This window comes from Xenopus laevis, chromosome 4S (genome assembly GCF_017654675.1).
Source record: "Xenopus laevis strain J_2021 chromosome 4S, Xenopus_laevis_v10.1, whole genome shotgun sequence".
NCBI lineage: Eukaryota > Metazoa > Chordata > Amphibia > Anura > Pipidae > Xenopus > Xenopus laevis.
In genome coordinates this window covers 94670766-94697882 of record NC_054378.1, presented here as the reverse complement: position 1 = coordinate 94697882, position 27117 = coordinate 94670766, and the positions used below count along the sequence as shown (strand labels likewise).

Below are 27117 nucleotides of genomic sequence, written 5' to 3'. Positions count from 1 at the left end.
TGTTGTACTAAATAGATAATAAAAGTGCACTTGAAAGACTTAAAGAGAGCAAACCCATTATCAAATCTTTCCTGGTCAGACAAGCTTTTGCCAAACCCCGCCCAAAGGCACTGCTCTAACCAGAGTTGGAAACCATTAAATAAGGACTTTCATCATCACTTTATGCAGCCAATGAACAGCATTTGTTTTTGTAGGGAGGTCAAACTTTGTGTGTCATATACCTTAGCTATTCTCTAAGCTACCGACATGGTCCATTTCTCCTTAGTACAGAAAGCAGCTGAACTACACAGAACTATCAAAATTCATTGTATACTGGAAGGCACATATGTAGAGTTATGTGCCACAGTTCACACAAATTGTTTGGCAATGTGGCCCCTTCATGCACACATATCATAGATTCTTTTAGCTCTATAGATTATTTTCAGCTCTCGAGTAGGGTCCATTCATCCTATTTTTAATCTGAAACCCTTGTTTCAGAAATTGTAAAACCCGTCATTAATTATAATAAATAGTTGCATAATATTCTGGCTCTATATAAATAAATATATGATGAAATATATGATGAGACGCACATAGACATAGCAGTTGCTCTGGGTTGGACAAATGCAGACATGGAAACAGTATTGACTGATTTTTGCCCAGTACAACTAGCTCAGCTATAAATTCACTACATAATATACGGTTGCATTTTCAGTTCCATATTCCTGCTTTTGCAGATTGCATATTTGTGCCAGTAAAACATCGACTCTACTGTAAGACTAGTAAGAGCTGGGATTTTCCCCTACCGACCTCACAGTGTAACATCTATTTGTTAGTAATTTTATTGGATTCTGTGTTGTTCTTGATTTCATTTCTTTGTCTGTATCATTTTTTTGTGTGATATATTGCCACCTTGGAATATCTACATATTTGGTATAATTGTATAATAGTTATTAAATGGTTTAGGAATTAACTGATGTCATTGTGTGAGTTGAATAACAGCTGGTGTGTCACAAGTTGAGGATAAAAAGAGTAGTGAATTTGATCACTAAGGTGAAGGTACTGTAACAATTGTCAAGCTGTAATATAGACCTGATAATGCACAGGCATAAGCTTATTAATAGAGTTGGTTTCTGTCAGCGAAGCCCCACAGACTTCAGAATTACTGAGCTTGTCCTGGCAATCTCTGCAGATTCAAGTCTGTGGCACAATGGGACTTTAGGGATCGGAGTTTGCCTAACGCAACAGTGTGCATATGGTCTGGTTTCATTTTAACCGTTTGTGTTCTGATGAAAAAAATGCAGTTTATTAATGCCCCCCACAGGCTTCACTGTGTTTCAACAGGCCTAACAACTCACAGCTTTGCAAATATGGGATGATGTATAATTAAACAAATTCTGTTAGGTTCTCAGTAATTTATTACAATCACAATATAAAAAATCAAATTGATTGGGGGGCGTGGTTATGATGCGGACGTGAGCGGTCGCAATTCTTCTGGGCTTCGCTCCTGGCGACTCCTATCAGCTATATTAAGCAGCTACCCGGACCAGAAATTTCTCGCAAGGTACCAGTAATTTTTCCGGAACACGACTAGAGGAGGAAGATTGAGACAAGTCTCTAAAGATAAAGACTCTCCCTCACAGCCGCCTACGCCACACGCGACTGCAAAAACAAAAATGGCCGCCAGCGCGAAAACTTCTCCCAAGGCCTCTTCGCAGACGGCAAATCAGAAAGGGGAGACTCAGACGCAGAGGCAACTCCAACTTACTCAGGCGATGCAGTACTCATCAGCCAATTCAAACAACTACTGCAAACAGAATTATCGGCAGTGGCGACTAAGATCACTGACCATGTTACGCAGGAGCTGCGCGACCTAGGCAACAGAACGGAGGCGGTGGAAGATAAGGTAGACGAAATTACAAACAAAGTTAATTCGCAAGACCACCTCATCACTGATCTATAAAAACAACTAGCGGAATTACAACACAATACAATCAGATGGGAGCGGATATTGTGTTCCTCCAGGAAACACACTTTTCCAGTACCTCAGCACCTAAATATTTTCATTATGCATACGTAAGGTTTATTTAGCATCTTCCCCTAAAAAACAAAGAGGAGTAGCGATAAGTATACAGAAAAGGGTAAACTTTTTATTAAACGAGTCAAAAGCAGACCCAGAAGGTCGTTTCTTAATACTCAATGGTCTAATACAGGACTCCCCAGTTACACTGGCAGTTGTCTACGGCCCTAATGAGAATCAGAAGTCCTTTTATAATTTCTTTTTTCCTCTCCTGGAGAAGCACAGTACAGGCCCAACCTTGCTAGGTGTGGATTTTAATGAGGTGATCAACCCTCAAGTGGATAGACAGCCGAAAACAAGGCAAGAAGCTACACCAAGAACGCATGGCCCTCATTATTCTGCTAAACTTTTGGAAAAATGCATGTACTGTACTGGAGGGAATGTCATCCATTACGAAAAGATTTCACATTCTTTTCCGCACCACATGATTCCTTCTCCAGAATTGACATGACATTGTTCCAGCAACACTTAATCCCCCTAATAGTTCACTCAAAAATCCGTTCTTGTTCCTGGTCTGATCACTCAATGGTAATAGAACAGCTATCCAACCTACTTATTAAGACAGACTCCTACAGGTGAAGATTGGACGATTCTACGTTGTCTGACCCTCTGATAACGAAACATCTAGAGCAGGAATTGACAATATTTTAGGACCAATAATACCCCAGACATCTCTAGCCCTACTTTGTGGTCAGCCCATAAGGCATATATAAGAGGTATAATTATACAAACTAAAGCGAGAATAAAAAAGGAAAATACTGAACAAATAACCAATTTGAATAAGCGATTACAGATTAAAGAAGATTCAAACTACATCCAAAAGATTTCTCCCTTAAAAGACACACAGAGCAGCTAAGAACCCAACTAAATTTATTATTAACAGAAAAAGAAATTAAGAGATTACAATGGATTAAACAGAAATATTTCCAAAAGGCGAATAAGGCAGACACTATGCTAGCCCGCCGCTTATCTAACAAATTCTTACAATCCCCATTTACCCAGATTAGAAATCATAAAGGCCACCTTACAGCAAATCCAATTAAAATAGTTCAGGAATTTGCTGACTATTATCAGTCCCTATATCAAGAGCAAGCTACGGCAGATGAAAAGAGAACAGAGGCCTTTCTTAAACAGCATAAAATCCCACACCCATCAGAAATCCAAATAGAGAGCTTATCCACCCCAATAACTTCACAGGAAATACAACAAACCATTAAAACCTTAAAAGTTAGGAAAACCCCAGGTCCAGATGGCCTCTCTGGGAAATACTATAAAACCTTCGCTCCAATTCTTTTACCATGGCTCCAACATTTATTTAATGAGGTCCTACTAGGTAATCATAAATTTCATCCTGAGTGCCTTATCTCCCAAATCGCTGTTATCCCCAAACCTGACAAGGATCATACTAATTGTAAGAATTTCCGACCAATATCAATCCTGAATCTAGATATTAAACAGTTAGCTAAGATTATGGCCACCAGACTGAACCATTTTCTAGGGGAGTTAATACATCGAGATCAATCAGGTTTCATCCCAGGAAGACAAGTCCCTGACAACATACGCAGAATATCTAGCCTGATAAAGTTACGCAAAAGAAAACCATATTCCCTCAATGTTGTTGTCATTAGACTTGGAAAAAGCTTTTGATACAGTATCCTGGAAATATCTGCATAAAACACTAATCAGTTCTGGATTCCCAGTGCAATGTCTTAATGTAATTAAAGCTTTATATGAGAAACCTATGGCATCTGTGCGCCACACGGAATTTCACTCCCCCAAATTCCCCGATCGGGAGGGGCACACGAAAGGGGTGCCCTTTGTCCCCCCTGTTGTTTGCCCTAGCAATCGAACCTTTGGCTATAACAATTAGAGAACATCCTAAAATAACAGGCATCGAGGTGGGTAATGTGGACTATAAAAGTATTCTATATGCCGATGACATCATGCTCACAATCTCAAAGCCTACAGTGGTGTGAAAAACTATTTGCCCCCTTCCTGATTTCTTATTCTTTTGCATGTTTGTCACACAAAATGTTTCTGATCATCAAACACATTTAACTATTAGTCAAAGATAACACAAGTAAACACAAAATGCAGTTTTTAAATGAGTGTTTTAAATGGGTTTTTATCATTTAGGGAGAAAAGAAATCCAAACCTGTGTGAAAAAGTAATTGCCCCCTGAACCTAATAACTGGTTGGGCCACCCTTAGCAGCAATAACTGCAATCAAGCGTTTGCGATAACTTGCAACGAGTCTTTTACAGCGCTCTGGAGGAATTTTGGCCCACTCATCTTTGCAGAATTGTTGTAATTCAGCTTTATTTGAGGGTTTTCTAGCATGAACCGCCTTTTTAAGGTCATGCCACAACATCTCAATAGGATTCAGGTCAGGACTTTGACTAGGCCACTCGAAAGTCTTCATTTTGTTTTTCTTCAGCCATTCAGAGGTAGATTTGCTGGTGTGTTTTGGGTCATTGTCCTGCTGCAGCACCCAAGATCGCTTCAGCTTGAGTTGACGATCAGATGGCCGGACATTCTCCTTCAGGATTTTTGGGTAGACAGTAGAATTCATGGTTCCATCTATCACAGCAAGTCTTCCAGGTCCTGAAGCAGCAAAACAACCCCAGACCATCACACTACCACCACCATATTTTACTGTTGGTATGATAATCTTTTTCTGAAATGCTGTGTTACTTTTACGCCTGATGTAACGGGACGCGCACCTTCCAAAAAGTTCAACTTTTGTCTCGTCGGTCCACAAGGTATTTTCCCAAAAGTCTTGGCAATCATTGAGATGTTTTTTAGCAAAATTGAGACGAGCCTTAATGTTCTTTTTGCTTAAAAGTGGTTTGCGCCTTGGAAATCTGCCATGCAGGCCGTTTTTGCCCAGTCTCTTTCTTATGGTGGAGTCGTGAACACTGACCTTAATTGAGGCAAGTGAGGCCTGCAGTTCTTTAGATGTTGTCCTGGGGTCTTTTGTGGCCTCTCGGATGAGTTGTCTCTGCGCTCTTGGGGTAATTTTGGTCGGCCAGCCACTCCTGGGAAGGTTCACCACTGTTCCATGTTTTTGCCATTTGTGGATAATGGCTCTCACTGTGGTTTGCTGGAGTCCCAAAGCTTTAGAAATGGCTTTATAACCTTTGAAATTGAACTCAGGTGTGATAAACCACAGTTAAGTTATTTTTTAACAAGGGGGGAAATCACTTTTTCACACAGGCCCATGTAGATTTGGAGTTTTTTTTCTCCCTTAATAACGTAAACCTTCATTTAAAAACTGCATTTTGTGTTCAATTATGTTATCTTTGACTAATAGTTAACGGTTTTTGATGAGCAGAAACATTTAAGTGTGACAAACATGCAAAAGAATAAGAAATCAGGAAGGGGCAAATACTTTTTCACACCACTGTATGTCATCCCTTCCTTTTTTATACAACAAATTACAAAATTTTGGAAACGTTTCAGGACTCAAAATAAATGCATCAGAAGCCCTTAACATCAATATACCTAAACACACTGCTAAGCTGTTGGAAATCAACTTTCAAGTGCAGTGGCAACCAAACAGCATAAAGTATCTAGGGGTTCATATACACCAAGACCACAATGCCTTGTCACCAATAAATTACAATAAAACTTCTCAAAAATACTAAGGATGATCACTTCTTGGAGAAATCTTAAGTTGTCTTGGCTTGGGCATATTTCCGCTATCAAAATGTCTGCACCTCATTTACTGTACCTGTTCCGGGCACTCCCGGTCTCACTACCTGCAGGAATTCTGACCTCCCTACAAAAAGTGATCAACAACTTTGTATGGGACAGGAAGACGGCCCGCATAAATTTCTCAACAGCTACTAGGCATAGAAGTAAAGGTGGTCTAGGAATTCCTAACCTAAAGAACTATTTCACTGCAGCACAATTAAGCTTTATAATAAACTGGCACCGCACAGCGGATGCCCTGTCTTGGGTACAAATAGAACAAGATACACTACAAGAAGGTGCAATGCGAAACCTTTTGTGGTCCAGAGCAAAGGCTGGAAAATTGATATCTAACCCCTTTATCCTACATTCGCAAAAAATTTGGAACTCACTATCTCCATCTTGTGGACTTTACTCACCACATAAACCAGTAGCATGTTTTGAAGCAAACAGTGATTTCCCCCCAGGGAAAAAAAAAGGATCATTCCAATGGTGGACAGATAATGGCCTGTGTAGTATACATTCTTTGACTAAAAGTCAGCAACTCCTAACATGGGAGCAACTCCAAAAAAAATACAATATTCCTCAACAGGAAATTTTAAGATATCACCAAATAAGACATTACACACATTCCCAATGGAAAGAGAAAAAATTCTCAAATCCAACAATATATGAAAGAATGTGCTTACAAGATATTCCTCAACAAACGACTATTTAAAAAATATATAATCAGTTAAACCATTTGACACCGTTAAAGAAATGGATCTGTATGGAAGAGGACCAGTGGTCTGATATTATTAAGGACACAATGCACTGCTCAGTTAACATCGCAATTCAAGAGACGTCTCAAAAAATACTACACCAATGGTACCTAGTTCCCACCCGATGGTATCCAACGAGCTCCCCATTATACTTCAGAAACTGTGGTCAGCAGGGTAGCTTTTTACATGTTTGGTGGGAGTGCCCAAAAGCTGTCAGATTTTTGATCCAGGTATATACATTAATTTCAAGTGTCACTGGATTAACACTTTTGAAAAATCCAGAGGAAGCTTTAATACACGAGGAGGATAACATGAGGTAATAAACATCTTAGAAAACTGATTACACATATCTTGCTGCACAACAGGTTATTGCATCCTCTTGGAAATCACCAGTATTGGACTTTTCAAATGGTAAAAACCAAATTAGACAACATATTAGTCCTGTAAAATATGACCAGCTTTAAAACAAACTCCCAAAAACATTTTAATAAAGTCTGGACTCCTTGGATGGTATATAGGAATGTAGTACCTAGGTGACAAGTTCTTATCTAATCAGAAAACATGAAAAGCATAGAAGCTACCTCTTACCCACCTCGAGGCCATTCCCATTTCCAACCCCAGGACGTACACCATTGTATAGGTACAAATGACAGTAAACTAATAGGCTGTGATATTAATGTTTGTTGTTTATTGTTATTGTTTAGTGGTTCAAGGCAATAATGAATATTATCTTTGTATTTACATCCTGCGAGCTGGGATTTGTCCAGTACTTGCAGTCTTGATACCATGTCTGTATGTATTTTATCTTTTATTTCATAAAAATAAAAATATACAAAAAAAATTAAATAAAAATCAATTAATTGATTTTTACCATTGTGATTGTAATAAATCACTGAGAACCTAACAAAATCTAATGTTCAATTTCAAATTGAGTTTGTGGGTTCTCCTCTTTACTGTTCTATTTCTACATGTTTAACGATGTATAATTACGGATTGTTAATTGTATAGCTGAACGGTTATTCACTTAGGCACTGTGCTAGTAAATGTGCAAATATTACAGTTCTAGTCCATGGAGGTGAATTATCAAAGTGTCCAAAATACACAACTTTCTCGACTTTAATCTGTCAGATATCAACAGGTTTGTGTTTAAGGGTAAATCCACACAGGGCATTTTGGGGAGATTTGGTTGCCTGGCGACTAATTGCCTCGTTTTTGCGGCGACCAATCTCCCCAAACGCCTTCCCTGAATATGCGCAGCTAAAATAAAAAAAACGCTGGCGCTAATCACACGTGTCGGTTCATTTTCCAAAGTCGCCAGAAGTTGCCTCACGAGGAAACTTCGGAAAACGAATTGCCGCGTCTGATTAGCGCCGGCGTTTTTTCATTTTAGCCAGCGCATATTCAGGGACGGCGGTCGCCACAAATAGAGGCGATTAGTCGCCAGGCGACCAAATCTCCACAAAACGCCCTGCGTGGCCTGGCCCTAACACTAGTAAAACTCACCTGGTTTATTTCCCCACTGAGAATTGGCATCTCTCTTCCATGCCACCATTCACAGTTACTGCAAAAAGAGCATTAGGAAATGTTAATGTGGAATACACAAAGGAAAAACACTCTAGTTTTTATAGAACATTTTAACCTGTAGAGCAAGCCACACATGGCTAGTAATTAAGATTGTTTCTTTGGTAGTTTTATGTATATTCTATCCCTGGCAGATCACAACAGGAAAAATGTTAACGTATACATGTTTAAGCATTAATTTTTTTTAGTGGAATATATCAAAAAAATATACAAAAAATATACAAAAACCTATGCATGTCATACATGGTTATTATTCAAGGTTGTTATTTATGATTGATATGGGATATATACAATAATATGGTTTCCTTAACTTTAAGATGGGATGCATCGATCATCGATCATCACGAGTGAAATACCAGGTACATAAGAGTGTATTTGGGAGGGGGTACTCCACCTCTAATGAAGTCCCCAAGATTGGATGAAACACATTAATCAAGTGACAAATTTCGAATTCATGTAAGTTTTTAAAAACTCCCATAAACTACCATGAACTCGAAATTCGACCAATCGATATTTATTAAAAAAATTGAATTGGGTGAATGGGATTGACCCAAAAACTCAAGTCAAATTCTCTGAAAAAAACTTAAATGTTAGGAAGGCTGCAAACAACTCCAATTTGATCCCAGGACATCTACCACTGACTTAAAGGAAAACGATACGCCCCAAGCAATGCAAGTCTCTATAAAAAGATATTGCATAAAACAGCTCATATGTAAAATCCTGCTTCATGTAAATAAACCATTTTCATAATAATATACTTTTTTAGTAGTATGTGCCATTGGGCAATTATAAATAGAAAATTGACACTTTAAAAAATAAGGGCCGCCACCTGGGATCGTATGATTCACAGTGCACACAAACATACCAACAAACCATACTTGTTAGGTAACATGAGCCAATTAACAGACAGAGTTGTGTCTTTTGCTTCCACACGTCTTCCTGTTAAGGTGGCCATACACGGGCAGATAAAGCTGCCGATATCAGTCGTTTGGACCGATTTGACAGCTTATCTGCCCGTGTATGGGGGCTTCCGACAGGTCTTCCCGATCGATATCTGGCTACGATATCGATCGGGAAGGTTGGATTTTTAACCGACCGACCCGTCGGAGCCCCTTGGCACATCGTAATTCGATGTCGATAAAACGAGCGGATCTTTGAGTCTATGGCCACCTTTACAGTTAGAGTTGTATAATTTCTGGTCAGGTGATCTCTGAGGCAGCACAGACCATCACGAAATGGTGTCTCAAAGCAAGAGATGTAAAAGGGCAAGATTTACTTAAAAATGACACTTAATATGATGTAAACTCTGTTGCTTAAGTATTCATTTTGGGGGTATAGTTTTCCTGTAAACAGCAATTTGGCAGATTTTAGGTGGTGAATAGTCGAATTTGAGTTCTTTAAGGGCAAGAGTATGATAAATCTCGAAAATCTAATTTGAATTTTTAAAAAAACAAATCGAATTTGAATAATTCCCTAGTCTTTTCAATTCGTCCCTTGATAAATCTGCCCCTAAGCGTTACCCAACTTGTAGGAAGGAAGGATAAATGTGAATGATTTAGACTGAATTAGTTACTTTCATTTTAAATTTGCAATGCCTACTGGGTTTGAAGTGGAAGAAACCCCCAGTGACTAGCGCCTGATTATCTATACCACCACAGGTTTATGTAAGCCAGCAGTGAGGTAAGCACATTAACTTTTTCCCACCTTTTTTCTACCTTCCTTGCGCATTACCATAGCTGGGAAATAGGTTCCCTTTACTGTATTAAATTATGCTCCTTGCAGTTCAGGAACTTTGCAGAGTGATTTGTTGGGAAACTGGGCAGCAAACTGGAAAATGAGGTTTAATGTTGATAAATTCAAGGTTATGCTCTTTGGCAAAAATAACAAAAGCAAGTTATACACTAAATGGCAGTGTGTTGGGAGTTTCCTTAAATGAGAAGGATCTAGGGGTTTTTGTCTAATTCTGGGCAGCGTCATTCTGTGGCTACTAAAGCAAAAAAAGTTCTGTCTTGCATAAAAAAGGGCATTAACTCAAGGGATGAAAACATAATTATGCCTCTTTATAGGTCCCTGGTGAGGCCTCATCTGGAGTATGCAGTGCAGTTTTGGACTCGAGTCCTTAAGAGGGATATAAATGAGCTGGAGAGAGTGCAGAGACGCGCAACTAAATTGGTTAGAAGTGTGGAAGACAAATTATGAGGGTAGACTGTCAACGTTGGGGATGTTTTCTCTGGAAAAAAGGCACTTGCGAGGGGACATGATTACACTTTACAAGTACATTAGAGGACATTATAGACAAATAGCAGGGGACCTTTTTACCCATAAAGAGGATCACCGTACCAGAGGCCACCCCTTCAGACTAGAAGAAAAGAACTTTCATTTGAAGCAACATAGGTGGTTCTTTACAGTGAGGACAGTGAGGTTGTGGAATGCACTGCCGGGTGATGTTGTGATGGCTGATTCAGTTAATGCCTTAAAGAATGACTTGGATGAATTTTTGGACAGACATAATATCAAAGGCTATTGTGATACTAAACACTATAGTTATAGTATAGATATGGGTATATATAATTTATGTGAAAATATGGAGGGGTGTGTGTATGGATGCTGGGTTTTCATTTGGGGGGGTTGAACTTGATGGACTTTGTCTTTTTTCAACCCGATTTAACTATGTAACTGGACAGCGGGTGTTAAGTAAATCAGCTGGAGCAAACATGTGCTCTGAGCCAATGTGGTCCTCAATCCAAACTGTCACATTTACATCCGCCTCATTTTTGCAAGGTCTAAAGGGCTTAAATTTGCCCGTCATCTTCAGGGAATACGGTAGCTTGCTTAGGTCCCCCCTTTAAGAGGACAAAATAATCCTCTGTTTGATGTCTGACACTGAGGGGCAAAGTAATGAATGTTTGAAGATATATCCATGAGTATATACTGACCAGTTGTAAATTGCGTATCTTGATTAATTCTCTGAAAGCAGTGGCTAAAATACCATGGTTTCATATCTGACATTTTCTGTGTTCTGAGCAAAGAGATATGATTAAAGGTAATATAAATGTAACTTTTTTCCATGAGCAGCGTAAGAGTATGAGAGTACATGCCCGAGTTCTCTTAAAGGGGTTGTTCACCTTCCAAACACTTTTTTTCAGCTCAGTGGTTTTCAGATTCTGTTCCTCAGCAATAAATACTTTTTTTCAATTACTTTCCATTATTTATTTTTAACTGTTTTTCCAAAATCTAAGTTTAAAGTTGAATGTTCCTGTCTCTGGTGTTTGAGTCTGGCAGCTCAGTAATTCAGCTGCAGACTCTGAACTGTTACAATTTTTCAACATTTAGTTGATACATTTCTCAGCAGCATCTCTGGAGTATTAGCAACTATTGTATCAATTCCAACAGCTGCCTTTAATGAAACCCAGAGATTCTGCTCAGCAGGGACAAAGATAAGAAACATCAACTAAATGTATCAATTTAGAACAGTTTACAGGGTGAACCCCCCTCCCAGAGCTGCTTTAGAAAGTGGAAAAAAATACACTTTACACCTCAATATTAGAAAAACGGTGATACGTAGAAAATAGAAAGTAACTGAAAGAAGTTGTTATTTTTGGTGGAAAAAAACTAGTTGTTTGAAGGTGAACCACCCCTTTAAAACCAAAGCAGCCCACAGAGCTTTTGATTTTGAAATTAATCAGTTTCCACTGAAAATTGGGAAAGGTTATCAATAGCCATAAGCTCACAATTATGACTTTACCAACTTCAGTTAGCATTTTAAGGCAATATTGGCAGTTCACTGGCTACAAAATAGCAGAAGGGCTGGCCTTTAAGCAATTATTGTAGAAGGGGCAGAATTTATCAACATATTCCACAATGCGAAGAGAGGCAAGGCTGGCAGATCATCCTTACACAAAGAACAGTACAATAAGCAACTGCAAAACAGCAGGAGACAATCATTAATATAACTATCCTCTTCCAAGCACAATCTGCACGCGGGCTCCCCACCCCTCCAGACGCATATTTTCTTAAAGGGCAGAGACTCACGTTGCTATTTCGGGAGATTAGTCGCCCAGTGACAAATCGCTTCTTCTTCAGGCAACTAATCTCCCCTTAAAGCCTTCCCGCCAGCTGGAATCTAAATTGCAGGATGGCACTCGGATCGCTTCTGCTATCCGAATTCGCCCAAAGTTTCCTCATGAGGAAACTTTGGACGACTTCGAAAAACGAAGAGTAACAACGGTTACACATACTGGGAAGCAGTACCTTACAGGTAACAAAGGTGATGTAAGAGGAAGATGTCACCTGTCGTAATAAAATAAGAAGCATTTTGTTTATTTCGCAATTCACATACCCCACAAATATACCTTCAGATGCTTTTCAATTCAGCTGTAGTGCCCCCTGGAGGGAAACCTCCTTTGCAGAGGCAGCTGTAAACGCCTGCTCTCAAGACTTTGACCGCATCAGATCCTTTCAACTCAAACTCGCAGAGTCTTGTTTCAACAATCCACACACCCTTGTCTCCAAGCAAAACAGATAAATTTACCTGTCATATCAGAGGGAGTTTCCAAACAAAAAGCCAGTTACAAGGCCAATCATACGAGGGACGCCAGGCTGTTGCTAAACTGCAAATCCCTGAATTCTTCAGCTGCTTCATGTGACAATCAACAGCTGTCAGATTTCTGAACATAAATACCAGCACTTGATTATAACCTATACATCAACCCTTACCCTCCCCCAAAAAAGCACCCAAGCCTGCAACATGGCACCCAAAAGGGGCTGAATTTCAGAACCAACTACTAAACCTGATGTGTGGCTTGTAGTGTCATTTGTCCTCATGTAGGGTAGCACATGTCTCTCCCAACCTTACACAAAGAACAGTACAATAATAAGGGTAGCACATGTCTCTCCCAACATCAGGGCTGTCACCTGGCTATATATTACACTAGATGCACCGATAGTAGTGGGCAACAATTGTAGCCTCAGACTCCAGGTTTCCTGCCCACTCACAGCAGCTGCAGACTAGAGGTGTCTAACAGATGCCTCCCCATACCAAGGCTAAACAAGCTTTGCCTCCTTCTTGTCCCTGAGTCACTGTATCCAATGGCTGTCTATATGCACCAGCAAGAACAACATCACCTCCGCCCAACGCTGTCACAGTGCGCAGAGAGATAAAGCGAATAAAAGAGTTGGCGACGCAGGTTGAAAGTCCTTGTGCAAAAATTGGTCGCTTCTTTACAGCGCTTTAGCGATCATTATCGCCCGCTAACATCAACAACAACAACAAGAAAGAAAGAGAGAGAGAAAGTTCAGCATAATCCCCTCCATAGTGGCCACTCATATACACACCCTGGATCCCATTTAGTCGCTACTGCTCCCGCTCGAAACCCTCTTCACAGGCCTCTGCTGGACCTGCTGAGTAGACGGCACCGGAAACAAGACATATTGATGCACCCAACAGCAACCAAAAAACCCCCTCAGCGGCCGGCGTCCATGTTGCTACACTTTTAATGGAAAGCAGGAAATGCGCTAATAACCACACACCCCTGCTCAATGTTATTATAGCATTTCAGCCGCCATATTGGTGCACTCGCGGTGTGCTCACTGCGATAAACTTTTAATGAGATTGCATACACGCTAATCACACCTTAAAAGCGAGGCACCAATAATAGTATTATGTATTTTGTTACCAACCTGCATAAGTACTAAGGACGTCACCAGCGAAGGCTATAGTTGTCTTTGTCTCATGAAGAGCCGGCCCAACAACAATCCCTAACCTTACACTGAGACAGCCGCAACATCTGGGTGCAGCAACATGGCAGTCCCAGCTACTTTCTAGCCCCGCCCATTCCCTCCTGTCCACTTACACGGGCACTTTTGTTATCAGTGTCAGAACGAGCCAATGGGAAGGCTTTACATGCTTTGAGCTTGCGCAATACAGGTACCTTTTTTATAAATTGCATCCGCAGTTGGGAGGTTTATTGTTGTTATTGAATACTCAAATTAAAGGGATGGTTCACCTTTAAGGTAACTTTTAGTATGTTAAGGAATGGCCAATTCTAAGCAACATTCCAATTGGTTTTCATTATTTATTTTGTATAGTTTTATAGTTATTTGCCTTTTTCTTTTGATTCTTTTAAGCTTTCAAATGGGCGTCCCTGACCCCTTCTAAAAAGCAAATGCTCTGTAAGGCAACAAATGTATTGTTATTGTAATTTGTATTACTCATCTTTTTTTATTCAGGCCCACTCCTATTCATATTCCAGTACTTATTCAAATCAGTGCATGGTTGCTAGGGTAATGTGGACCCTAGTTACCAGATTGCTTAAAATGCAAACTGAAGAGCTGCTGAATAAAAAGCTAAATAACTCAAAAACCTTAAATAATCAAAAATGAAAACCAATTGCAAATTATTTTAGAATATCATTCTCTACATCAGTGATCCCCAACCAGTAGCTCGTGAGCAACATGTTGCTCTCCATCCCATTGGATGTTGCTCTCAGTGTCCTCAAAGCAGGTGCTTGCGTGGAAGAAAGTTTTAATTGCATAAAAACTAAGTATAGTGCCAAGTAGAGCCTCCTGTAGGCTGCCAGTCCACATAGGGGCTACCAAATAGCCAATCACATGCCTTATTTGGCACCCAAGGGACTTTTTCAGGCTTGTGTTGCTCCCCAACTCTTTTTACATTTGAATGTGGCTCACGGGTAAAAAAGGTTGGGGATCCCTGCTCTACATCATAGTAAAAAAGTTATCTCAAAGGTGAACAACCCCTTTAATTTGACATGTTAAACATTGGCCAGTTTTGAGGGACTTTTCATCTAGTGTTTCTTTCTTTTCATACTTTCTCCTTCTTAATCCTCTGTCTGTTTCCAACCTGCTGTCAAGAATCAGAGACTGACAATAAAAGTTCACTTGTATTGTTATTGTTCATTGTTTCTTTTCCTTTCTGGCCTTCTTTTGTTGATTTGGCAATCTGACTTCCAAATTGTTACTTTGTTGCTATGATAAATTAGCCCTAGGGAACCAGATAGCACTTGAAATTCTAAAAACACAGAGCTACTGCACAAAACGTCTATTCAAAAGAACTACAAAAAAAGACCAATTGCAAATGGTCATCGAATAATATCCTAACGTTTGCTCTGTTGTCGAGTTACTTTTTATGTGTGCCTGGGTTTTTTGTTTTGGTACTTGTTTAATGGTAAGTCAAAATGCAGCCGGGGCTTAAAACAATATAATAAAATATAATAGATATCATATTTAAATATGAACTGTAAAGTACGATTAAGGGAATTGTAAAGGTAAAATTTGCAGAAAATATGCATGTCACAGGGAATGCTTTTGAAATGATCTAAAGGGTATGTGTGTTTTAGAGAAGGAAATCAGAAAACTGCTCTGGCCCGGGGTCCTTCTCAGTGAGCAACACAGTGTAGCAGATTTTATTGACACTCTAGTTGCAGTAAAATCCTGGCTTGATCAGTAAGGCTCAGACTGACCTCTAGTGGATGGTGCAATAATATTCATTTGTATGATTCTTACATGCTCTTCCCTGAGAGATTATTGATTGCTTTTCCCCCTTCCTCTTTTGCTATTCTCCAGGACAACCAAAAAAGTTTACTTACTGTCGAACAGTAAGTGCAGCTGCGTTGCAAATTCATTATATTAGCAGTATAAAAACAGCTAATAAATAAATGATAAGTAGATTGACCAAAACAAATTGCTGATTAGTTAATACTGTAACTGCTCTAAAGTAAATGTTCCAGTATTGATTAAATTGAATATGTATTATATATACATAAATATATATTTATAAATAATCACTTTTGCCATTGTTTGTTTTGGAGTTTATGTTGATATCATTAACCTAGTGCAGCACCTTTGTATATAATCTATGTATATTTTTTTCCTTTTGCTTATTTATATCTTTTAATACATTTCATTTAATCAAAAACAACTATTTCAATTCAGAGCTGTAAACGCTTAAATATAACGGTTTAACAGCTCCATCTACTGGACTTTTGTCTATAGCAACCAATCAGCAACTAGTTTTGATCAGTCTATTAGCAGTTATTCTTTTACATGCAACCTAAATAAGTAAAAAATGAAAAGTAAGTAGAAAATGAGCTTCACGTCTCAAAGAAGCTGATGCTACATGGCTCATTATTAAATTTTCATACAAATTGTGCTGTTTTCTGGTCTGCCATGTAATGAGAATTTGAATTAATTACTAAGTAGCTTTATATTGTGACATGTATATATATATATATATATATATATATATATATATATATATATATATATATATATATATATATATATATACACACAGACACACAGTATATTGTCTGCCCCTGAGCTCAGGTAACTGGTAGCAGCCCAGATCATGTACTGTGAAGCTAAGTGCTTGTGCTACTGTGGGAGGCACAGATCTTCACTGCTGAAGGCCTGTAGTTGCCGTTGGCTGGTCCAGAAACCCAGAGCACAATGTGCAGAATTTCTACCCTACATGTTTGATAGGCTTTAATTGTCCTTTAATAAATGCTGCTGGCTGCTGCCGATAAATCAGTATTTGAGTCATAGTGGTGTGGTCACATGGCCAGCAGACGGGGAGGGGAGAGAGGGATTTTTGCAAAGTATAAAGAGAGATTCATTTGTGTGTGTTTACAATCCACTGAGCTGCCTCTTGGTGGCTTGTTTGTGAGGGGATCTGAGTTTTTAGGGGTTTAAGAGGGATGTTCTATCAATATGCAGAGTTGTAAAAATCCTGATCTGACCATAGAAAGATTTGGGGCAATAGTGTACAGCCTGAGGTGAGAAGAATAAGGGAACCAAATTAGATGTGATATACAATTCAACCATGATACTGATTGTAGGGATTAGCCAGATAGGGCATATGAAACCATTGTGAACATTATTAGGCATAACATAATGCTTAAAACAGCATATTTTTTCATATGTAAAACCCTACTTCATGTAAATAAACCATTTTCATAATAATATACTTTTTTAGTAGTATGTGCCACTGGGTAATCGTAAATAGAAAATTGTCATTTTAAAAAATATAGGCAGCCCCCTGGGATCGTAAGATTCACAGTGCACACAAACATACCAAACAAACTATACATGTTAGATCACATGAGCCAATTAACAGACAGAGATTTGTCTTTTGCTTCCACACTTCTTCCTGTTAGTAGTATTTCTGGTCAGGTGATCTCTGAGGCAGCACACAGACCATCATGAAATGGTGGCTCAAGGCAAGAGATGTAAAAGGTCAATATTTACTTTAATATATATATCGGTATGACAAGATTCTTTAATATGCCACTTAATTTGATATAAACTAAATCTGTTGCTCAAGTATTCATTTTGGGGGTATAGTTTTCCTTTAAGGAAGAGAAAGGCGGTGTGCCATTGCCAGGGGCATGATTTATTACCATTAGTGCTCTGCTCTTCTTTCACCAGTCTATTGGAAATGACAGCCATAATATTCCAAAACTCTGTTTTCACCATTTGATAAATGTGTCAGTAAAATCCTGTACTTATTGAAATGTCACTGAATGCTGCAAGCTTTAATTTCACTTTTTGATAACGAAAGACACATCCTTCATTATAAGTGTAGTCCTGGAATTCACCAGCTTGTTTGCAGAATACTCTGCATATCAACTGTTGCTAAATATAAACAGGTAAAGTTATTTATGTTGAAAAAAGAGACATTTTGGCATATTTATCAAAGAATGAAGTTAGAGATCACCACAGTACAATAGAGTGAAATTCTGCCATTCTCCATTCATTTCTATGGGATTTTTAAAAGAGTATTTATCAATGGGTGGAAGTGAAAGTTCACCCTTTGATAAATACACTCCATAGAAATTAATGGAGATTGGCAGAATTTCACTTTAGTGGCCTGGGTAATCTCTAACTTCACTCTTTGATAAATATACCCCACCAGTTCAACAATCTTATATAAATGAAACTTGCCTAATTGCTAGTTGAAGATAAAAAAAAACATATTTGAAGCCTTTCTAATTTGCCTCAGAGGGGAAAAACGTCTTTCCTGACCCTAAAGATGATAATTGGGCCAGTCCCTAGATCAACTTTGTAATAAAAGAAAAATGTACTAACCCTGTTTTTTCACTACCAAGGCATCCAACATTATCTAATGTATCTGCCAGTACAACCACTTCAGGGAGAGAATTCAACAATTTACCCGGGGGTTCTAGTACTTGCACAGTTGCTATACATTTTGGGTTGTTCGAGATGACTATATCCAGTATAGCATGCTTTCTGGTTGGATCCTCAACAACCTGAGACAGAAAATTGTCATGGAATTTTTAAACTTGTTTCCATTAATGTTTTGGCAGTACTGTTGCTCCAGTCAATATCTGGGTAATTAAAATCCACCATTGGGTAATTAAAATCCACCATTATTAAGACTTGCTCAAAACTAGCAGCCTTATCTATTTGCAACAGGAGCTGAACCTTGTGTTGTCTCTGTGGTTGGAAAAGCCTGTGGAGAAATGTGATCTGATAGTCGACCCATCATCTGGATGGCCATATCATGCAAACATCTGCTCACCAAAGCATTAAAATGATACTAGCACGAGATTAGTTTTGGTGCAAGTCGGTTGCTTCTGCTGCTGTCTGTAGGTCTCATGCAATTACCACTACATCTGTGGTGGTATTAGCTCAAGGCAGGCCCGGACTGGCAATCTGTGGGTTCTGGCAAATGCCAGATGGGCTGCTATAAGGTGCCATAGAAAGTCAGTATTTAGTGGGCTTCTGTGTACCTGAAATGCCAGGGCCTGTTTTAATTCTCAGTCCGGACCTGGCTCAAGGGTTCCCCAGCCTCAATAGATGCAATTGCGCACAATACATCAGAAGAGGTAGGACACAATGATGCTCAGTGCAACTGTAGCTTTTATTGAATGTAACATTATATATTTTGTGATCTTAATACAATGTTTCTACTTTCATTTAGTATCAAGGTATTTTTTTGTAGTTGCAAGATTTTAAATGTGTCTGTATAGGGTGTGGGATTTGTTCACACTATTTATCATGTAGCATAAAATGCCTTATTTTAAGCATGTCTAAATGAAATGGATTGCATTAACAGCGTAGGTCTTTGCAGTGATAAATAGTGATGAGACTGAAAAAATTTGCAAAATGGCAAAAATATTGCGAAACGCATTGAAGTAAATTTTTTCTCACTCCAAATGCATTAAAGTCAATGGGAGTTTTTTCTTATGGTGACTTTTTTGTCTGAGCAACAATTTTATTGTGGCGACTTTTTTGTCCAAATGCATTAAAGTCAAATGGCGTTTTTTATTATGGTGACTTTTTTGTCTTGGCGATAATTTTGTTGCGGCAAAATTTTTCGCAGCGAATTCTTGCCATAGTTTCATAAAAAAATTGGTGGCGAAGTGCGGAATTTTACTGCAAATTCATGCCTGGCAAATAAATTTGTTCATCAATAGTGATAAATTAAACACTCCTGTATTCAAATCTCTTCTTACCTGCAACCCCTGCTTAGAGCCCCCTACAGAAGACAACTCTGCCAGGATAACATCTTTCAATTATAATTCTACAGGCCTCAACAGCTAAAGTAGTACAAAGTCCCACTCATTTTGCACCCATGTGGTAAATCCAACATTAGTTGTGTTCATCAACAGGGGTTTTTAATTAAAATAAAATTGCTAAACCAGATCTGCGGCAAAACAATTTTATGATCATAACTTTATAACTAAAAATCCTTGTTTTGAAAATACATGCATTGCATAGATACTAAATTACTTAATAATAATAATCATAAAAACATGGGTCCAGGGAATGTGCATAACCCCCTCTCTTTTGTTTGTTTGTTTGTAGCCAATTTGGCCAGATCAGTCGCATTCCCATTGTATTTATATTTTTTTTTACTTAGCCTAAGGGTGCTCCCACAACCTGACTTTTTTGTATTAGTTGTGTCCATCACTTTGGACATGCCAGAGCTTGTGATACCAATAATGCTGTTGTTACCAGTATTATTTGGATCCTGTACAAGTGTTTATTGGCTCAAGATTCAACAGGACCACTGGTGTTACCACCTGCCCAATAATTAATTAAAGGGTGGATTAACCTTCCCCAGAACATACCAACTGCTACATATAATCATACAGTTATGAGGTTTCCCCAAATAAAAGTCATCTAGTGATTGCTTCCCCCGAGCAAAAAAGTCATCCTCCTCCCAAGGCAGATGTAAAGGACTTGTAAGTTTGCTGCACCTTGTGTCTGCATATCAGCACATGTTGTATATGCAAGCACGATGGACTATGTTTCAACAGAATGGAAGGAGTTATCTTAAGGAAATATCATTTGTAAATGAAATCCTTCATTACCTTATACAATTCAGTTTTTGGAGGTCTGCTAGATAATTTTCTTACCCTCCTGAGTATTAGACCAATGATTAGAAAATTGGTTGATGTATTAGAGCCACCCCACTGATGTTCAGTCTGACATTTAAATATTTAATAATAATAATAACTTGTCTGGACTTATAGTATGTTTCCTGTATACAGTGTTGGTTTTCTTTGTTTGTTTTTTGTTTTTAATCTTGCATGAGCTAATGTTAACAGGTTACTATCAATTTCTGATCATTCCTTACACTTTCAGTTTATTCCAACATCTATTTATTTTGAAGCAGCTTGAAGTCACTAGTTACTATGTGGAACTGACATTTTTTAACAACAGGTTTGGGAAGTGGATATACCAGATTTTGCCGTGCTTCATAAATTAGATGTTTGCCACTGCTGCCTTTACAGAGGTTCTGCAGCAGCTTTGGCCTTTATAGCAGTTCCCTCTACAATGTACATGTAACCTTCTATGTGCAAATCATTATAGTCTCACCAGCCCGGGGCTACTTGCCTCTGTGCCACCCAGGCTGGCCTGTTCCAGCTGCTACTCTCCTGTGCTTTTCACACACATATGTGTCAGTGAGTGCTCCCTGTCCATTCATGTTAATACGCTCCGACAGCTGGACACTGATAATTAAGGTTGCCTGGATACCGAAAATGACAACCAATTGTAAGCAGCATAGTCAGAGGGTTGGGACTTTACCCCGCGGTTAAAGAGTGGAGTGTTATAACTGGGCTGCTTGTACTTAGGAATCCAACAAACAGGGCTTTTAATAACAGCACACTCCCTCTTATATTGGTACTTCTTACAAATAATATCCCCCACTTACAACAAATAGTTTTAAAGGGGCCACATGATCCCTGGAAAATACAACAATTAGTGACCTATGTAAGTCATCAACGCAGGTCATTTATCAAGATGAAAGTTCCCGAAGGTTGTATATTAATATCCTATTCACTCTGGCAGAGATATTATCAAAGTCACTAGTAAGATAAAAAATTAGTCATGCTCTTGCCCCGGCATTTTCAGATTTCTAATATTTTTCTCATATTATGAACATCATCTATAATTCCATAGGGCATGTTCTGCTGCACCCATTAATAGAAATGGTGCGTGTGCTGACCCAACACTTTGCCATACTTCCTAATGCTTAGATCACCGCAAAAATAAAAAATAAAATATGACTGGCTCACTAACTGCCTAACTCACTAAGTTGATACCAGTATAATAAATAGATAAAGAATAAGAAAAATAAATATAAACCCAATGTGATTCTGGTAATGGTAATAGTGTGGAATACTACTAGAAGGATACAAACACCCAACAATGCTACTTGATCAGATGAACAAATGCAGCTGGAGACTTTAAGGGGCAGATTTACTAAAGAACGAAGTGGCTAACGGTAGCGACTGACATTGCCAATTTACTAACAGGCGCCAATTCGCCTCGAATACGCCGCGAATTCACTGAAGTGCGGATTTTACTGAACATTACCTCTTTCGCCAGAGTTGCCTTCTCCACCTCAAACCAGGCGAAGTGCTATAAAGCAGCTAGATCTTCCTCAATCTTCTGTCATACATCATATCCTATGAGCCGAAAATGCATCAAAGTTCTTTTTTTAAGCAGGCTTGGCTGCAAAAGTCCTAACTTACTTTTTTGGTAAGCGGTTTTTTTCAACACATTTTAATAACATATGGAACATTCATTTTACAGTGGGCTCATGTGTAGGGCATTATATAAATTCTCTTGTCTTTATTAAGGTTCTCTGGACATGTGTAATATAAACCGGTAACTTAAACCATTTGAAGCGACATTTATAATAAAGACGTCCATACAACTTTAAATTTCCCGCCCTATGCAAATTGACCTAAGTGCAAGATCACTAGTGAAGTTTCACTAGGTACAAATGAATGCTGGCGCATCTTCACTATGAAATGCTTGCACAGCGTAGTAACACTAGCGTTCGACGCCCAGGGCGAAACTTTGCATTTTAGTGAATTTGCGTATAAATAGCATATTTGCGCCTGGTGAAGTGTTACGATGGGTGCGAAGCTGATGCTGGCGAAAATTTGCCCATTAGTGAATCTGCCCCCAAATGTCTTTGGTTACTGTAGCATTTAAGTGGTTGTTTAACTTCTATTTATTTTTCATAAGCAGATAAAATGTACAAAAATGTAGTTTATTCATTTATACTTATATGTGGGTGTAGCCATGTGGCTTGCTCACTTGAATCATTAGGGTTCATTTACTAACTCCTAATGCAGGATGGAATATGCCATAAGGAAGGTGCAAACGTTCATGTTTTACTCACTTTGCACTCTGTCCCCCAGCAAGCCCCAATGGTGCAAAATGTATGCTTCAGAATGTATGTACAAGGAGTAGGCAGGACACTTAGGTGTACCCTCTCCAGCCCCCTACCCATGTCCTGTATATAGACACCCAAGTTAAAGGAAACTATAACCCCCGAACCATGTAGTCTCTATAAAAAGATATTGCATAAAACAGCTCATATGTAAAACCCTGCTTCATGTAAATAAACCATTTTCATAACAATATACTTTTTTAGTAGTATGTGCCATTGGATACTCATAAATAGAAAACTGCCATTTTAAAAAATAAGGGCCGCCCCCTGGGATTCTATGATTCACAGTTCACACAAACATACCAAACAAACTATACTTGTTAGGTCACATGAGCCAATTAACAGACAGAGTTGTGTCTTTTAGTTCCACACTTCTTCCTGTTAGTTAGAGCTGAAGTATTTGTGGTCAGGTGATCTCTGAAGCAGCACAGAGACATCACTAAATGGTGGTTAAGGCAAGAGATGTAAAAGGGCAATATTTATTTAACTATATATTCCAGTTTGGTAAGATTCTTTAACATGCCACTTCATTTGATATAAATTATTTGTTGCTCAAGTATTCATTGTGAGCGTAAGTTTTCCTTTAAGGTGGCAATACAAGCTGCAGGCAGATGTCGATTGGGCAGGGAACTGCATCTGCATGTTGATGTAGTCCTTGATCCAACTGGCAATTATAATCCAATTGTTGGTCCTGAGGCCAATGATCAGACAAGCCCAATATTTTCCACCTTGGCGAGGTCGCGAAACAAGCAGATTTTCAATTGAAGGGCCAGTTTTAGAAAGTGCTGGCTGCAAAGGAGCCCTGTACTTATAGCCACCTAGTATCTTTTGCCTCATTATTAGAGAAGAATCAGCCAAACACATACATGAATCCAGAGGTTTCTGATGCTGCTGAGGAAGGTGATGAGGTCCATCTTTCAATGTAAAAATGCAGAGAAGAGATTCACATCTGCATCCCAATATGTAAAAATGCAGAGAAGAGATTCACATCTGCATCCCAATAAAAAACTATATTGCCACAGAACAGTTATCCCGATCAGACTTAGAATAACAAAAACACATTCAATATATTAAGTAATAAACAAGTGATCCAAGAGTATGTTGTTTAAAAGATTCCTTTTATATTATGTTTTCTTTGTATTAGATTTTTCTGTACTTCCCAACATACTGGCAAATGTATAAATGGCACATATCATATTGTAGAAGATGTTTCTGTTACAATCCTTTTGGAAATTAGTTTTTTTATATGTTGGGACAATAAAAAACTAAATTTCTAAACGATACAATAAAATAAGTGACTTTAGGTACAAGTAATTTGACACAAATAAACTTATAAAACCACTGGATGCAATGAAAAACACTGGATACCGTGTATTCAACGAGCTTTCGGAAATAGATACTGCAATGCACTGGAAACATCTGAATGACTTACCCCATTAAAGAGCAGGAATCCCTTTTGGAACACATTTAAAGTAAATGCATCATACGTTGAATGCAGGAAAAACACTTTAAAATTTCCATGAATCCATGCCCTAAGGGATTCACCAAATGTATGTATGCATGTGTCTATATTGTCATTGACACTGTCACTGTGCACTTGCATACAGAGCACTGTACATTCTACCAATAAAGTAATACAACAGAATGGGAACAATACAACAGTAGAACATCAATATATACAACATATGTAATTATGTTTAGGATTAAGGGGCAGATTTATGAAGGATCGAATAGTAAATTTTAATTCAAATTAGAATTTTCGAGATTCAAAATTCACACATTCAATTTCAATCCCTTTATTCAAATGTAAATTCGAATGTGAGATTTATCACACCTTGACAATGGAAACAGTCCTAATTCGAATATTTGCCATCTAAAACCTGCCGAGTTCATGAACAAGTCAATGGTAGAGGTCTGTTGAGCCATTTGGAGATGTTAATAGCCTTCCTGACATTCGAGTTTTTTTCGGGAGAAAAACTCGATTCGTACATTTCAAACACGAATTGAATACGATAAGAATTTTCTGGTCGGAACCATTCAATCAAATATTAGACATTCAAATATTTTCTTAAATAACCTCCTAGTCGAATTGTGAGTATATTCGAATTAAAAAAAAATTGATTTCGGAATTCGACCTATGATAAATGGGCCTCCCCATGTTACATTGTAATAGGGAGTATGTCCTTGCTCTGTAGAGCTTACAATCTAAGGGACCCATTTAAGTGTCAAGTTTTTTCCTCATTCCTAAAGCCTGTTTGGGGAAACTTAGGAAGATTGTCGAGCTTTGATATTGGGGTTCAGGGCTGGCTCACAGCCAATATTCCTGTGTCTTCATAATTCTATAAATTAGAAGGGGCATGTACATATTTGTGGACATATAGTTTACATTTAATATGCATAGCACATGCCAGGCAATGAGAAACTTAAGGAATTACATCTCTGTCCTAATGAACTGTCTAAATGAGTTGTGAGTTTACCAATAAAACATGGGGCAAGAGAATTTGCATTGATTACGGCGCTTTTTAATATGTTTAAAACAAATTTAGCCAGATCAGTCACACTTATACATTGTACTTTAATTTGACTTAGCCTTGGAGTGTTTCCACAATTTCCTTTTCTATTAGAGTTGTGGTGTTTATACAAATGGCCTGTAGCTGTCACTGTACACAATAGTTATACTGTGAATACACAGTACTGTCTAGACTGCTTAAAAGTGAAAAGTAATAGTTGCTTCCTGTTGTGTAATGGCTGCATGAGTCTCTGATAATAAAGCAGTTATACTCTACTCATCCTCGGCTACCCAAAACATAACAAGAGTAGTCGCAAAGTACTCTTTGACCTAGAATCAATGTGTGCACTTCATCTTAAGTTTTTCTTTTATAATTGTATCTCCTTTGTACACTGTCTCTGAGCCTGAAGCAAGTACAATGTGTGCATTTGCTGCATAAGATCGCTTTATGTAATTCACTACCCAAGTATTTTATTGTACAGTGGACTGCACTGCCAGACCTTCTTGTTCAGTAATATTTCTTTATTTCAACCTGATGCTTTCCAGCTATTTATTTTCTCTGCACCATTAGCTGCTCACTGTGGATGTTGGTAGTCGAAGTCTGAAAACCATAGTATCACGTTCCCTGACAGCTGGCAAGTATATATGATTATAACTTTGTCATTAAAAACTCAACTATAAACCCATTGTATTGTAAATTTTAGCTTGGATTAAATTGCATTCCATGCAATGGAATTCAGGGTGAACCATATGAGAAGGAAAGGATAAAGCAAAGTTAAAAAGATGTGGTTTCGTGGCACACTGACTGTAAGCTATAGGGATATGTGTAGTGAAGAAGTCAAGGACAAACAAAGCCTGCAGGAGGGAGGGGGTGTGAAAGCAGAAAAAGCAGGAGCTTGCAGTCAGAGACCTTTCATACAGCAAAGGGGAAAAATACAGATTTTTATTACACAGAAACTCAACTCTCCTGTTTGGAAGGAATTTCTTTTACTTCTCGTAACACTATTCAGAAATAAAATCGAGCAGGACACCGTCATTTTTGTTTTCTGCATTAATAGAATATCCTTTGTTCTTGTGCAAACAGTCGATCTTTTATTTAGCAGACTTTCCCTTTCTTTAACACCACATTCTCCACTATTAATCAGCTGTAATTAAATTTAATGGCAACATTCACAAAGTTATACTATATGTATATACATATACCACAGTTGTGCAATGATATTTTACACAAGGCAAAGATACTTGTGTAGCAATAAATATAAGTGTGATCTAGACCTTAAATTATAATGCTAGCAAAAATAAAAGAGAAAAGCAACTGAATTAGAATCAACATCACAGTACAAACAACTCAGAAATTGGACAAAGGCAATATAAAACAGAAGTCTACTGAATCAATAATATATCATGGATGCTTAATGGAGAATGCATATACTGTAGATAAAAATACAATGTTTTATGTACTGGACTTAATTAACCAGTCTAAATGTTCAGCATCTCTGTAATAATAATTATCCAGGACTTTAAAGTTGTGCACATGACCTGATCATCTTGGATTTTGTTAGGAGTGTCAGTGACACCAAACATGCTCAGTGTGTTCTGGACAGATATTAAGAATCAAAGCTTTGGGGTTGTTGCAAATCATCAAACAGAAAAGGAGGCTGACCTGTCATAGATTATGATGCTACAGGGCTGAGTATTAAATTCTGAATTTAATTGAGTTGGTTTCAGAGCTGTCATGAAATGACAATTACTAATCATCCGTATATTGTGACATTTATATT

The 27117-nt window shown here is 38.3% G+C and overlaps 1 protein-coding gene across 11 annotated transcripts in view; it reads right to left on the bottom strand.

The window, feature by feature from the left end:
• mrtfa.S (myocardin related transcription factor A S homeolog) overlaps positions 1 to 13925 on the bottom strand; it is a 68756-nt gene extending 54831 nt beyond the window's left edge. For 4 of the 11 annotated variants that reach the window (XM_018259481.2, XM_018259485.2, XM_018259486.2 and 1 more), the window contains exons 1-2: positions 13773 to 13925; positions 8016 to 8073 (exon numbers count right to left, since the gene is read on the bottom strand). In XM_018259481.2, the coding sequence (XP_018114970.1) occupies positions 8016 to 8045 (30 nt within the window). In that variant the 5' untranslated portion in view covers positions 8046 to 8073; positions 13773 to 13925. 11 annotated transcript variants of the gene reach the window in all.
• Between the last annotated feature and the right edge of the window lie 13192 nt (positions 13926 to 27117).